General features: G+C 45.2%; 1 protein-coding gene across 2 annotated transcripts; it reads left to right on the top strand.

Annotated features, from left to right (window-relative positions):
* The first annotated feature begins 2,987 nt into the window (after positions 1-2,987).
* On the top strand, positions 2,988-13,155 carry RAP2C (RAP2C, member of RAS oncogene family). Of its 2 annotated transcripts, XM_074915240.1 has the most exons (4): positions 2,988-3,074; positions 3,143-3,553; positions 5,362-5,681; positions 10,659-13,155. In XM_074915240.1, exons 2-3 carry the CDS (start codon positions 3,281-3,283, stop codon positions 5,638-5,640), a joined length of 552 nt encoding a protein of 183 aa, XP_074771341.1. In that variant the 5' UTR covers positions 2,988-3,074; positions 3,143-3,280; the 3' UTR covers positions 5,641-5,681; positions 10,659-13,155. The 2 variants fall into 2 exon arrangements, with proteins under 2 accessions (XP_074771341.1, XP_074771340.1); XM_074915239.1 differs by having other exon boundaries at positions 3,013-3,553.

Here is a 13,155-nt window from a genome sequence, read left to right as displayed (position 1 = left end):
CCTGGGGATGCTCTTCTGTCACCTCTCGGGGTGCTGCCTGCCATCCCTCCTGCCTCCCTGCCAGACACAGAGCCAGGCAGGATCCGTCTCTCACGTTGGTAAGATGGGGATTGCAATTATTCCTGGCCCTTGCTTGTGCCATCTGTCTGTTCTCTGAACATCCCTGCAGGATCTGTGTCTTAGCAGGTTAATTTAATAAGAGCCTGCTTTATTGTTACTGGCTCTGGGCACAGCATAGAGCAGCTGAGTCCATCATCAGCACAGAGCTGCTCTGGCAGCAGTCAAATCCTGCCCAGATGCTCATTTGGGAGGGTTTTTTTGCTGAGCCAGGGCAAACCTTCTTGGGGCAGTGCTGAGGGCCAAGCCCTGCAACTTTCTCCTTGGCAGAAGCCAGGGAGAAAGTGGCAGGAGAGATTAAATCAGGCCTTTGACCCGGGATGTGCCGCACCTCACCGGGACGGAGATGGTGATAGCAAGGGAGCGGCCAAATCGGCAGGACGTGGCTGGCTCAGGGCTTGGCCATTTATGGCAGAAGCAGCTATTCCCATCTGGAGTTTCAAAACCTTTTACATCACCAGCTATTTTTGTGGCTCCAAGTACGTGGTAGCGTACAAGGCGGTGAAAGAGCTGTGCAAACTGTTTAATGAAGGGAATGACTTGTCTTAAGGATTGGCCTTTTTTTCCAGCTGTAGACTTGTATGGCCAGGTATAAAGTGCTGTGAGTTGGGAAATAAATCTCTGGGAATCCCAGTTGATAGTGATTATGTACCTGGAGGAAAAAAAATCCAGGTTCCCAGTCCTGTGCCCACCAGTTTGGACTGTCTACTCAGCCCAAGAGTGAGGCATTGCTGGTTAAATCGAATTGCACAAAAATGTATTTGTTTTTCCTTCCCCTTTCCCCGTCGCTGTGCTCTTTGCCCTGACTCCTCTCCCTTAGTCATTCCTCCACCCATCGCAAACATAATGGACCAGCAGTGCCACAAAGACATGGGCATAATGAACCTAAGTGACCGTGTAATCTCATTATTGTCACCCTCATCCTCCCTTGCCCCTTTTCTCCCTCCCCATTTGTCACTGTAGCTGATTGTGTCATGGCTAAAATTAGATGGGAAGCTCCTCTGCAATCGACTATATCTGTCCTTTATCCTGAGCACCTTGAGTGTATTAGGTACTTTGCAACTACTCACGATTTATAATAGGGCTGAAGTAGGAGGCAGCCTGTTTTAATGCTCACCTTTTTACATTTTTGAGCTGATTCACCAGCCACATGAGTATCTTCCATCCAGGCACGTCTACCTCATGCCAGCTATTCACTTGACAGTTGTGGAGGCAATGCACTTGACAGTTGTGGAGGCAATGGCAAAGGATGGAGGGTTGTCTACTTACATGTAATAAAGGAGAGCGACTCAAATTTGGTGTAACTTAGATAATTCTGGTGGCTAAAAGTCCTCACTGAGCTTTCCCCATAATGGACATATTCTCTTGATGGAAAGTTAATAAAATAATGCTGTTTGTGAAAACAGCCACAAGCAGAGCCACCTTTACAGTATCTGTGTGTTCGGGTGATGCTTAGCCTTGACCTGGCACCTCTGTAGGACCTGCTGGAAGCGCAGGACAGACATAACACAGACAGACAGCGGTGCCTGCCTTTCTATCAAACGGGTGATGCACAGAGGAAAGGGACAAATCCTGCATCTCACACGTGTCTGCTGAAATTGTGAAGCAGCCGCCTGGTGCCCAGAAACAAATTTGGTTATATTAGAGGGCAGGTTCTCCTGTGGGCGGGATTGGGAACGCTTCGTGCAAACGATGGAGTCAAGTCTGAAGCGACCGAGGGATTTTATTTCAGACAAAAGAGAGCAGTTTACTCTTTTTACTTTCTTCCACTTAACAACGGGGGGAAATCCCCTGACGGAGGGAAATGCCAGGGCCAATTCCGAAAGCGCCCGGGCATCCACCCGGGCGGGCTGCGAGGCCGAGCGCGGCAGCCGCCCCCCCCCCGCCCCGCGGAGCTCAGCCCGGCGGCCGCTGGGTCCGTCACTGACACCTGCTGCCGGCCGGCGGCAGCGCCCCGGAGCCACCGCACGCTCGCTCGTCGTTCGGCGGAGTTCGCGCCGGTTCTGGGAGGCTTCGCAGGCGAAAGGCTGCGAGGGCAAAACAACGGGACGAAAAAGCGAAACTTGAGGGGAAGTACATGACAGCCAGGCGGTGAGGCCTGGTGTCTTCTGCTGCAGCCATGAATGTGTAAGGGTACGGGACGAGGCTTGTAAGCAGAGCGAACACCTTTTGTAAGCCCACTTTACTACAGCACGCTTTCAAGCATGTGCAATCACGATGACTGTACTTTCTCTCGCCAGCCCTCGCCGCCCACTGCCTTTGCCCCAGGGCCGCACCCCTCTTGTCCCCACCGCACGTCAGCGAACGTGGCAGGGAGCTCAGAGATGAGCTTTTCTGGAGCTAATGAGTGCTGAGCAGGAGTTGGCCAACGCGCTCCTCAAGAAAACTGCCTTTTTATGGAACTTCTGCCATGATTGGAATGATTTATGTGCTGGAGGGCTCCAATAAGGCTCCGGTGCCTCCGGAGTCCGGGAACCGCTCGGCCTCGCAGCAGGCGGCCGCACCGGGCCCGCGCTCACCCCGCGGGGACGGCGTGTGTGGCCGCACAGCCCGACGCCGCCGCCTCGCCTCGCCCCCCGGCCCGGGCATGGCTCCGCCGCAGCGCCCGGGGGCTGCTGGAAGCCGCCATGTTGGGGCGGATCCGCCCTCCGAGACCAGGCAGGGAGGGCGCCTCGGTGCCACGCTCAAACCCGTCCCCCCGGTACAGGGGGAGGCGGCGGAGCTGCCTCGGTGCCACGCTCAAACCCGTCCCCCGCGGAGGGTGCCACCGCATTAAGCGTCCGGGCGGCGACGCGGGGCGGGGCGCGCCCAGCCGGGGCTCCGCGCCGGAAGTGACCGGGGACGGCGCCGGGGAGGGGCGCGCCGCGGGTGCCGCAGCATAACCCTTCCGGGTGGGGGCGGCCGCTGCCGGGCGGTTCCCGCGGCTGAGGCGCGGCGGGATGGAGTGAGGCGCGGCGGTAAGGAGCGGGGCGGCGGGCGGCGGCGCTGAGCCAGGCCGGGCCCTAACGGCTGTCTCTCCCCTCAGGACGGCGCGGGAGCAGCGGGGCCTCGCCCTTCTCCTTAGGCGGGCCGGGGCTATGCGAGGGCCGCGCTGCCGCCTGCCCTAGGCCCGGGCCGCGGCGGCGGGCCTGGCGGGGGAGCGGCGAGCGGCTGCGGGGGCCCGATGCGGGAGTACAAGGTGGTGGTGCTGGGCAGCGGGGGGGTGGGGAAGTCCGCCCTGACGGTGCAGTTCGTCACCGGGACCTTCATCGAGAAGTACGACCCCACCATCGAGGACTTCTACCGCAAGGAGATCGAGGTGGACTCGTCCCCCTCGGTGCTGGAGATCCTCGACACGGCGGGTACCGAGCAGTTCGCCTCCATGCGCGATCTCTACATCAAAAACGGCCAGGGCTTCATCCTCGTCTACAGCCTGGTCAACCAGCAGTCCTTCCAGGTAACCTCGCCCGGTCCCGGGGCGGGGGCGGCGGCTCGGTGGGGCGGGGAGGCGGCTGGCCCCGGCGTGTCCCCTCCTGGGACGCGGCCGTGCCGCCCTGGGGAAGGCGCTGTGCCGGGGGGGCCGTTTTAGGGTTAGCCATGTCTGCGTATAAGCTCTTTATCTCCGTAAGGGCAAAAGTGGAAGTGTCCTGCTTGAAAGTGCGTTTACCACCCCGGCTTCCTGGTGGAAAACTGCTTGCTTTGCAGGTACTTATCAGGGTGCCACCATTGTTAAATCCCACGCAGTGTTGGAGAACAATGACCTACTCCCGCTTCCCTAACAGAAATCTTTTGGCAATCCCCTTTTATGAAGAAATCACTCCATATTAAAATCGAGACTTCCCCTTTCTTTTCTTTCTTTTTCCCTTCCTTCTTGAAAGGCATGTTTCTTCAGTTGATCTTGAAGAGACTCTTATTGTTCTGCAGTTGTGACTTGTTAAGTAAGCTGCTATTTTCCGCCCCCTCTCCCCAAAATATATTCCTGTCCAGCATAAGCTCGATGCTTTCACAGTGTAGGTGGTGTACTGGAGAGGAGAAGCAAGCCATACGCAGTAATTTGTGGGTCTGGTTTTCATTTCTACTGTTAAAACTCTCAGCCAGTAACTGGTCCAAGCTGCCTCTAGAAATTAGGCTTTATTTTTGGCGAATAAGTGGATTTAGCAGCACTGCATGTGGTGAAGGCATTTGCAACTACTGCGCTGGCTTTAGTTGCTGAGTTGGGTGTGTTCCAGCTGCTTGAGAAAACCTTGCACACCCCCACTGAAGCAGTATGTTTGCTTCTGCTGAAGGCTGAACTTTATCTTAGCAGAGGCCTTGAAATAGCCTGAATACAAGCTGAAGACACACTTTGGAAAATGGCAGCAATTATATAGGGATGCTTCTCCCTTTGTTTTTGCTTATTTTGGGGACCAGTGATTCCCCAGTATTCGAGGAATGGATGTACAGTCAGTAATCCACCCTGTTAATATTTAATTACTCTTGTCTGTCTATAGCATGTTTACTCTGAAGCCTGTATGTGTAAAACACTCTCTGCAGCTCTTCTACCGAGTGGTAACTTCAAACACTTAAATTGCTTTGTCTTGGAACTATGCAAGAATTTGTAGCACTCGCTAGTACTGATAGTAACTTAAACCACTCAGGGGGCAGAGGAGGCTGACTCAGACTTCCAAGTGTAAACTCCCGATGTTAGCTCAGACTTGAATAAATGCATCTCTAGGTAATAAAATCTCTTTACAGCATCTAATTTGGTTTCTTACATGTGATTAAATGTGTTCACAATGAATTATTCTAAGCATTTTAGAAGTGAGAAGACTATTTAAATTGCTAGCTTTCTCAAGCTGTAAACTAAACACAAGCTTCCTAAATGCTTGTGTAATGGCATCCGACTGCTAATGTTACAGATTGTTAGACTCGAGACAATTTTTTTCAGAAAACTGAAATCAGCTTTCAAAGCAGCTATAGTGTACCTTCTTCTAGCAGAGCCAGAAGTCGTTCTTAGAGTACAGTAGCCACTTTCTATTTGTATATATGCATACATTTTACAAAATGTCTATGCGTTTACATAAAATAAAAAATAACTTTTATTAAAGATGGGTAGTAAACTTTCTCTGAGTTCTAGATCTGCATGAATATGAATTTAAGAAGTCTTCAGATGTCTTCTGAATGCTCAGTTGAATGTGAGGGTTATTAAAATGTGCTTCTGTAGTGGTTATATAGCAATTTCATGTCATTACTTACATGTACTAACCAGTTGGATTGTTTGATCAGGACATCAAGCCGATGAGGGACCAGATTGTCCGGGTGAAGAGATACGAGAAAGTTCCTCTGATCCTAGTGGGGAATAAAGTGGATCTGGAGTCGGAGAGGGAGGTCTTATCCGCAGAAGGCAGAGCCCTGGCTCAGGAGTGGGGCTGTCCCTTCATGGAGACATCAGCCAAGAGCAAAACAATGGTGGATGAACTGTTTGCTGAGATCGTCAGGCAAATGAACTATGCCTCCCTGCCTGAAAAACAAGATCAGTGTTGTACAACTTGCATCGTCCAGTGAGAGAAATTAAGAAAAACCTCAATCATGGCCATACAGAGCAGGTTGGTGGAACAGTCATAACTAATCGAGGTGCATAAGCATTCTGTAAGCAGTGAGCAGATAAAGTGTGATGGGGAGTCTGAAATTAAGTAGTCTAACCTGGAGGTAGCCTACCTCTGAAAGAGATGGAAGTTTGTGCATTTGGTTGCACATGATTACTTGAGTCAAAGGGACTTTTTGTGTTACTTCAGTAGGGTTAGTCAGGGAACATTGCATTTACTTACAGTAATTTTGCAATGAGACAAAGTGTATGATCTCATCTGCCCCTGTTTTGACTGTCAGTGCTGTATTTGACCTTACATTATCCTTAATAGTGTTTTGTGATGTTGCAGTGGGTTTCTTCATTGGTTGTAGTTGGTATCTGAATTATTTTCAAGTAATAGGAATTACCTTGGAGTTCAATGGGATTATTGTGACCAAGTTTCTCAGTAGTTTTGCAGAGAAGACTTTGAGCTTGTTTAAAAAAAAATCCATAAATTCTATGGTACAGAAACTGAATGTACTTGGAGGACATTTTTGCCTTACCAGTAGAATAAGTTTAAAAGAGAACCATGCTGAGTTGTGAGGAGTGGCTTAAAGCCCACATGTACTAGTCAAGGATGTGTGCAAAATGCTCTTCATCTAAGTCTCTGGAGCAGAGAACACACCATAAAATGGCTTCCCAATGCACCACTCTTGCCTTTCCCAGTGACTCATAAGAGGTGTGGCAAGAGCGCAGTGTTCAGAGGGACCTCTATAAAGCTTCTCCTGTTTTGGGTATTGATTTGATTTCGTGGGTTTTTTCCAGAAGGATGGCTCCTATTGGCCTCTCACATACCTTTTCAGTACGTTTTTTACCCAGTTGTGTGACTGGATCTGCTCCACCCCCACGTGCAGCAGTGCTGTCATTCCTGTGTGAGGTGGTTCTAGGCTCCCCCTCCTCTTGTTTTTCCTCTTCGCTCTTTTGGGTCTTCACCACTGGCTTGAATCCATGTTACTGAAGAGAGCTCTTCTACTTGGTTGGTACGCTCTGCGTGTAGCCAGCTGGTCCATCAGACCTGCAGCTGTCTGTTGGACCTGTCCTGGCAAGTAATCCAGTGGGATCTCTGAGGGTGAGTGCAGGGATGAGGGAGGACATGAAAATTCAGGGGGAAAGAACTGCCCCTCTTGTCAGCAGCACTGATTGAGGCTTAGGCTCTGACTGCCATGTTAGTAACTCTTGCTTGAGTCAAAGGAGCTTTTTGTGTCTGAGTGGCAAGAAGGAAAAATAGGTTATTACTGGAAGCTTTGGACTATGTATCCTCTTTAATCTTGAGTGCAAGGTCAGAGAGTGAAGTCTCAAAGCTTGTCTTTGAGATTGTTATCAATTGCTTTGTGAACGTAAAATTTTAGATACTCATGACCCTAGCACTGTCAAACTAAAGATAATATCTGGTGTTTTTATCTCCAGTTCTTTGAAATAAAGAAAGGCTGCTGTCACTGTGTAAGTGGTGTGTGTAAGTTCAAGATTTGCTTGCTGGAAGTTGAGCAAACTGCTTGTATTGGAACAGAGGAAAAATACAAACAAAGTCTGTCCTTGTACACTAATCCCCAGCACCTGCGGAGCCTTATAGGGTTATAGGAAGGAGTAAATCAAAATAATTACTGCATTTTTTAACTAAGTGCTTACAGGTCTATTATCTTGAGTCACTTATAGTAATGCAAAGTTTCAGCTAGTTGTAAGGCAGCTTCACAAATAAAAGTATCTGGAATTAAAAACTATCATGCCAAAGGTCATAGCAATGCCCTGGATTACTAGTGGTTCATCTTGTGCAGGCTACTGTCTTCAACTCTGACAAAATCAGGCCCTTTATTCATGAAATCTATACTTCCAGAATGGGTTACTTCTAAGGGAGGCTTCTTTGTAACCTGGCTGCTTCTGGACCAAGCTTCATCTTAAAGGTGAAATTGAGGTGGGGGGCAGGGCCATATATTATTCCTTTGAGTCCTAAATTATGCATTTTGGTTTGATGCATTTCTTAAGCAAAGCATGCTCTTGTTTCAGAAGAAACATCTGTATTCTTGTGTCTTTGTGATCTCTTGAGATAGAGGATCTTAAGCTTCTGTAATACATATTTCCCCTCCTTCATTCTGCCTAGCTCATAATGTCTCATCAAGCCTCTAGCAGCAAAGTACTTCCTTGCTTCTAGGAGATGCTGCTTCTGCCCAGTGTAATCTCATCACCTGTGCAAAACAAGTCAGTCTTTCCTTCTTAAGCAGCTTCCTCTTCAGTCCAGATCTCACCATGTCTGGAACTTCTATTACTCATCCATGCTTTTCACAGGCTTTATGTTCCCTATCTTTCATTTCAGCCTCACACTTTGGGGATATTTTCTTCTTTCTGGCTCCCACTCCTTGTTCTTTGATTGAGTAGGTGTAGGATCTCATTAACTTTATGATAAGCCTCTGCTGCCTGCTAATTTCTGTCTAATGTTCTCTAGTGTAGGAGATCTGCTGATGGTGTCCTGTGATCGCTGTAATCAGCTTTGTAATTCTTCAGCTTATCTGTGATCCAGGGAACAATTGCTGCTTCTCAAACATCTGTTTTAGCAGTGATGCCTCCTAGGTACAGTGAAACGGAGGAAGTGAAATCAGCTGTCTGAAAAGCTGTGTAGGAAGTGGGCTTGAACTATAGTTCTGTCCTAGCATAGTCTTCATCTCTGAGTTCCTTTGCCTGTCTGTGTCCAGGAGGGGTCTTAGGTCTGGATCAGTTAGTTCAGAATGAAGTACATATAAGCAGTTTGTGTCTCCACAGTTCTGATGGAGAAACCCATGGGAAGGGTGGAGGTGGATTATATGTGTTTTCATCGAAAGCTGTTTCAGTGTCAGTTTTAACTAGCAGGTACCACTTACCTCTTTTTGGTACTGATATCTCAACATACCTGTCAAGTATGATGTTGTGTAGGTTCTTTCACAACATTTTTGAGTAGCACTTGTTTAAATTACTGTTCCGGTCAGCTGCCCTGGGTGAAATGAAGGATGGAATGTAACTGCATAATCAGGATAACCCATAGTTCCTTTCAAAAATGTGTGTTGTTCTTGCATCCTGTTTCCCCCCCTCCCCTTTCCTGTCTCTGCAGTGGTCTTCTGTCATTTCATTATTGCATTCAGAGATGTGAGATTTTCAGTTGCTGCTCTCTGTTCCCTGCTCTAGTATTTCTCTTGAATTTTCAGTGTGGTATTTCTCTTGAATTTTCAGTATGACAGTGTTTTGTATTTTAAATCTTCTTTAAGATATGGCACCTGTTACAGCACTGGGGTGTTGAAAGGTTTTCTGTAGAGGTACTAATCAGATTGGGCACACCTTAATGTTGGGCTGAAAGATTGGTGCTGATTAGTGATTTCTGTCCCCTCCATTCATGAGTAACTGATGTTAGCAAGCACTGAAGGAAGAGTACTCTGCTTTAGGGATAAAACCTGAAAGTATAGTCTCTTCTGGTCTGCATGACTATGCAACACAGACCGATCTATCCTACTAGATTGTCTAACATCCTCCTCTCTCGTGCCTGCTCGCAGAAGAGACCAGAGAGTGCTATAGAAATTTCATGTGCAAGTAAAGCCAGATAAGGTACTATATGATGCTAGTTGTAGTAACTAAACACAAGTTAAATGGAAAGATGACAAATCTGAATTGAGAGGTCCCTAACCTGCAAATACAGGGATGCTGAAAGAGCATGTGGAGGAAAATACTGTTACTTGCTTTCTCTGTTCTTGCTGTCCCCAGCAGTTCTTCCCTGGCCACAGCACTGGATGCTGAATTTTGGCGGTTTTGGGATAGATTTAACTCTGGTGGGATGAGGAGCTGTGCTGTATGGCTTGCCTCTCCTGTGCTCTAAGCAAAGATAAAACACCTGTTAAGCAGGTCTAATCCATCCCTATTCAAACCTAAATGTTTGCTGTTTTCACAGCACAGGGATTGGGACCCTCCCCATCTAAAACTTGTGGACCAGCAACAATGTGTGTGGGTGTATGTGCTCACCAGACTGGGGGAGAATTACTGTTAGTTGTAAAACATACAAACAAGCAAGCAAAACCTGGCCTGTTTACTCCTGTCAGCACGGCAGTACTGTTCCTGAATGTTAGGGGTGACCAGTTGTTAGGCAAGAAGGGGAACTCTAACAATGTCAGAGCACTCTGTTGTGACAAGCTGTTAACTGAGACCAAATCAACAGCTGAAAAGAAACGGTACAGTAGGAAACATAAGGTCCTGACTGCTATGAAGAAATGTCTTCAAGAATAGAGAAGACTCATCAAAATCCCTGAGAAGTCAAGCACCAAGCTTCAGTGAAGTGTATGCAAGTGCATATGAAAGACAGGTTTCTACAGGCATTGAGCTTCGACTGAGGCTTTTAGGATATCCCTGCAGATAGATCTTGTGCAGTGCAGGCAAGTTACCAGAAATACAAAGATGTATTGGTCACACTGGTAACACTACTTACATTTGTGTGCTTGGCTGAGAACAGTGGCATGGAGTTCTGTCCCTGCGGAGTCTGTCTGATGAATGCTAAGGGGGTTTTTAGTGGTAATTTACAGGATCTGAATGCTGAAAACTCTGCTGTTAAAACTGAATCAGGTGGCTCCTCTACCTGTTCCCAGAACTTGTGCGCAATGCCGTTGTGTCTGTTACTGGGTGTTGTAGTGCCTCCTCGCCACCAATGCAAAGCCTAGTGTATGTATCTTCCCACAGGAGAACTTGAATTTCCTAGCTGTTTCAGGTCTTTAGAAGCAACTTAGTATCTCACAGGGGCAGCGGTTACAAAGTTCATAGCAGTTAAGCTGTTATCTGCTTGCCTCTTATATTACCAGAATTAGAGGAGGAGAACTAAAAGAATGCTTCCGTGTAAAGCAGTGCTTTGGAGCTCAGTATGGAAAACCAGCTGTTCCACAGTGTGGGAGGGGCTGAGTTCACTTTGAATGTATATTGAATATGGCTTTCATTAGTTATTTTGTTTAAATTGCAGATAAAACTCAGAGGAAACTTGCACAGATGCTGCTTTGGAGAACTTTCAGCCCAGGTTGCAGAGCTGAGCCTTGGTAAACCTGTCTCTATTACAGCACATTGCCATACATCTAAGTGCATAAGGTTGGTGGCCTCCAGGATCCACACACCTTAATCAGAATGCTTAGCATGTTTACCATAAGTTTAAAAATCTGTTCTTTATCTATCAGTCCTTTTATAGCTTTCTAAGTTCATATAATGGCTAATATGCAAGAGTTCATTTTTAATATTTTAATTGATTTCTTTAATCAATTTCTGAACTTGTATTTATTAAATACTTAAACTCAGTATTACCTACTCAATGCCTTTTAAAAGAAGAGAGTTTTAATGGAGAATAAATTGAGCCTTAAACAAATGGTTACTTCTGTATATTACCTCGCATCAGTGCTTATTTCTATTTGCAAAGTTTTCTCCTACAATGTAGTTGGTCATTCTTTGAGACTTTTTGTTTACGTGTGACAGTGTCATGAAAAGATACTGAAGGCACCTCTATTGTATGGATGTAGTATCCCTTTTCTTGGCAAATGCAGCTGTGATATTGTGTTTGTAACTGGTCTGATTTCACAATGGGATTACTTGGAATGGGATGTAAAGTCTCCAGCTGATGTTTCTTTTCTTGCAGTTATGGGTTTCTTAAACTCATTTGATCAAAAATTACAATTGTAGCATTGAAAAATGGCAGCATACTTCTTTCCTTCTGCTGAGTTTCTAAACTTGCTTGTTTACAAATAGTTTCTTTATGCCTTTGAAAAGGGATAATGTATCCTTCAAAACGGCCTGTATTCCTAGTCAGTCAGCTCAGCTTTGCCTGGCACATTGAGACATCTAGTAGACCTCTGCACATGTAAATCTAATGCAAATAAGATCACTTTACATTTTATAGTTCCTAATATTTGTCTTTCTGAATAATATTTTAAAGCAATATTTGTTAAAGTTTTTCTTGCACTGTCACAAATTGCTTTTTAGTTTGTGGTTTTTTTTCCCAATAAACAAGTTTAATACTAGAGACGAGTTGGTGTAACAAGGGGAAAAGCACCAGGTTTCAGTGATACTAACTGCAAGTGTGCTTTAAACAGCCATTGCCTTCCTTATTGTTTACCTGATCAACATTATCTCTGAATACTTGAAAATTTTAACAATAACACAGGTATAAAGAGCAGAATGGAAATGTACAAAGAACAGATGAAATAATTTTGTTCAGTTTTATTAACATGTTGCATACATGAGAGCTTTTTCTAGCAGTGGTTTAAAATGTGTAATTTTTTTTTTGCAGAAATTTAATAACTGCAGCTCACCTACTGCACCAAAGTTCTAGGTTTTTAGGAGCCCAGCTTTAGTCATTTGAACATGCTTCTAGAAATGTACGTTCTTTCCCTGCAATAGCTAAATAACTTTGAGAAAAGCTCCAGTAAAAGCAGTGATGGATATATGAGGTTAAGCAGTTGAAAACTAACGAATTGTATTGTGGATGATGGCATTTAAAACAATAAAAGATCACCGGTACAGTATCTCAACATTAATGTGTTTTATTGGTAATAATGCAGGCTGACTTTTACAGTGTTAGCAGGAATAAAGATTCTGAGTCTACATTCAGTGTTAAATTTGAATCCTGAAAAGAAGAGGACACCAGGTTTTCTGCTTGAGTACTGAAACACCTGATTTTTATTTTTTTTTTTTTTTTTCCCTGTGTGGTTACTTGAAATTTTTTTTCCCCTGTTTGTACAAACTTTATAAACAGGCTGAGGCTAATACTTAGGTTTGCACTTTAATATCAGAATTAAACCAAACCTTGTATTCAAAGTAGATTTTTTTTTTTTTTAAGTGATGGTTGTTGATCTTTTTTGTAGGTTGTAAGGAAGTAATAGGAAATAAAAGTAATTCATAAAGATCTTAGTTTTCCTTTGTCTAAGGCAGAAAAAGTTGGTTAATATTAACCAGTGGTTCATTCCTATGGGTAGTTATCAGACCAGTGTTCATTTTCATTGACCTCAGCGCAAAAAAAAAAAAGAAAAAAAAAAAAAAACCTTAAAAAACTTGAACTAGCTTAGAGTGACAGGACTGGGAAAACGAGAGATGGTTTCTTCAGCACACTTTGGGGGGAAAAAGGGACCAAAAGTTATTTTAGGCTTTCTCAATAGATTGCATGTGAAGTTGCTTATTAGAGTAAGAGGCTAATAATAAATGCAATATGTATTGTCTTTACTATGGCATCTGTTTAGGAGTTGTTCAAATCACTGCAGTAGGGCTCTACGAATAAAAATGTAACCTAACATCATGTATCTAATGTACTGTATCTTTATCAGTGATAGATAAAATCTGGAATAACAAGTGCAAAAATGGAACAATTACCTATAATGCTTTGTAAAAAGTTTTTTCCAGTAGAATTCATTCTTGTCATTTTGTAAGACAACCCTACAGTCCACCTGTTTGTAACTTTTTTAATAAAATAGATACCTGTA

Source organism: Athene noctua, chromosome 11, assembly GCF_965140245.1.
Source record: "Athene noctua chromosome 11, bAthNoc1.hap1.1, whole genome shotgun sequence".
NCBI classification, from domain to species: domain Eukaryota; kingdom Metazoa; phylum Chordata; class Aves; order Strigiformes; family Strigidae; genus Athene; species Athene noctua.
This window is presented reverse-complemented; position numbering and strand designations above follow the sequence as displayed.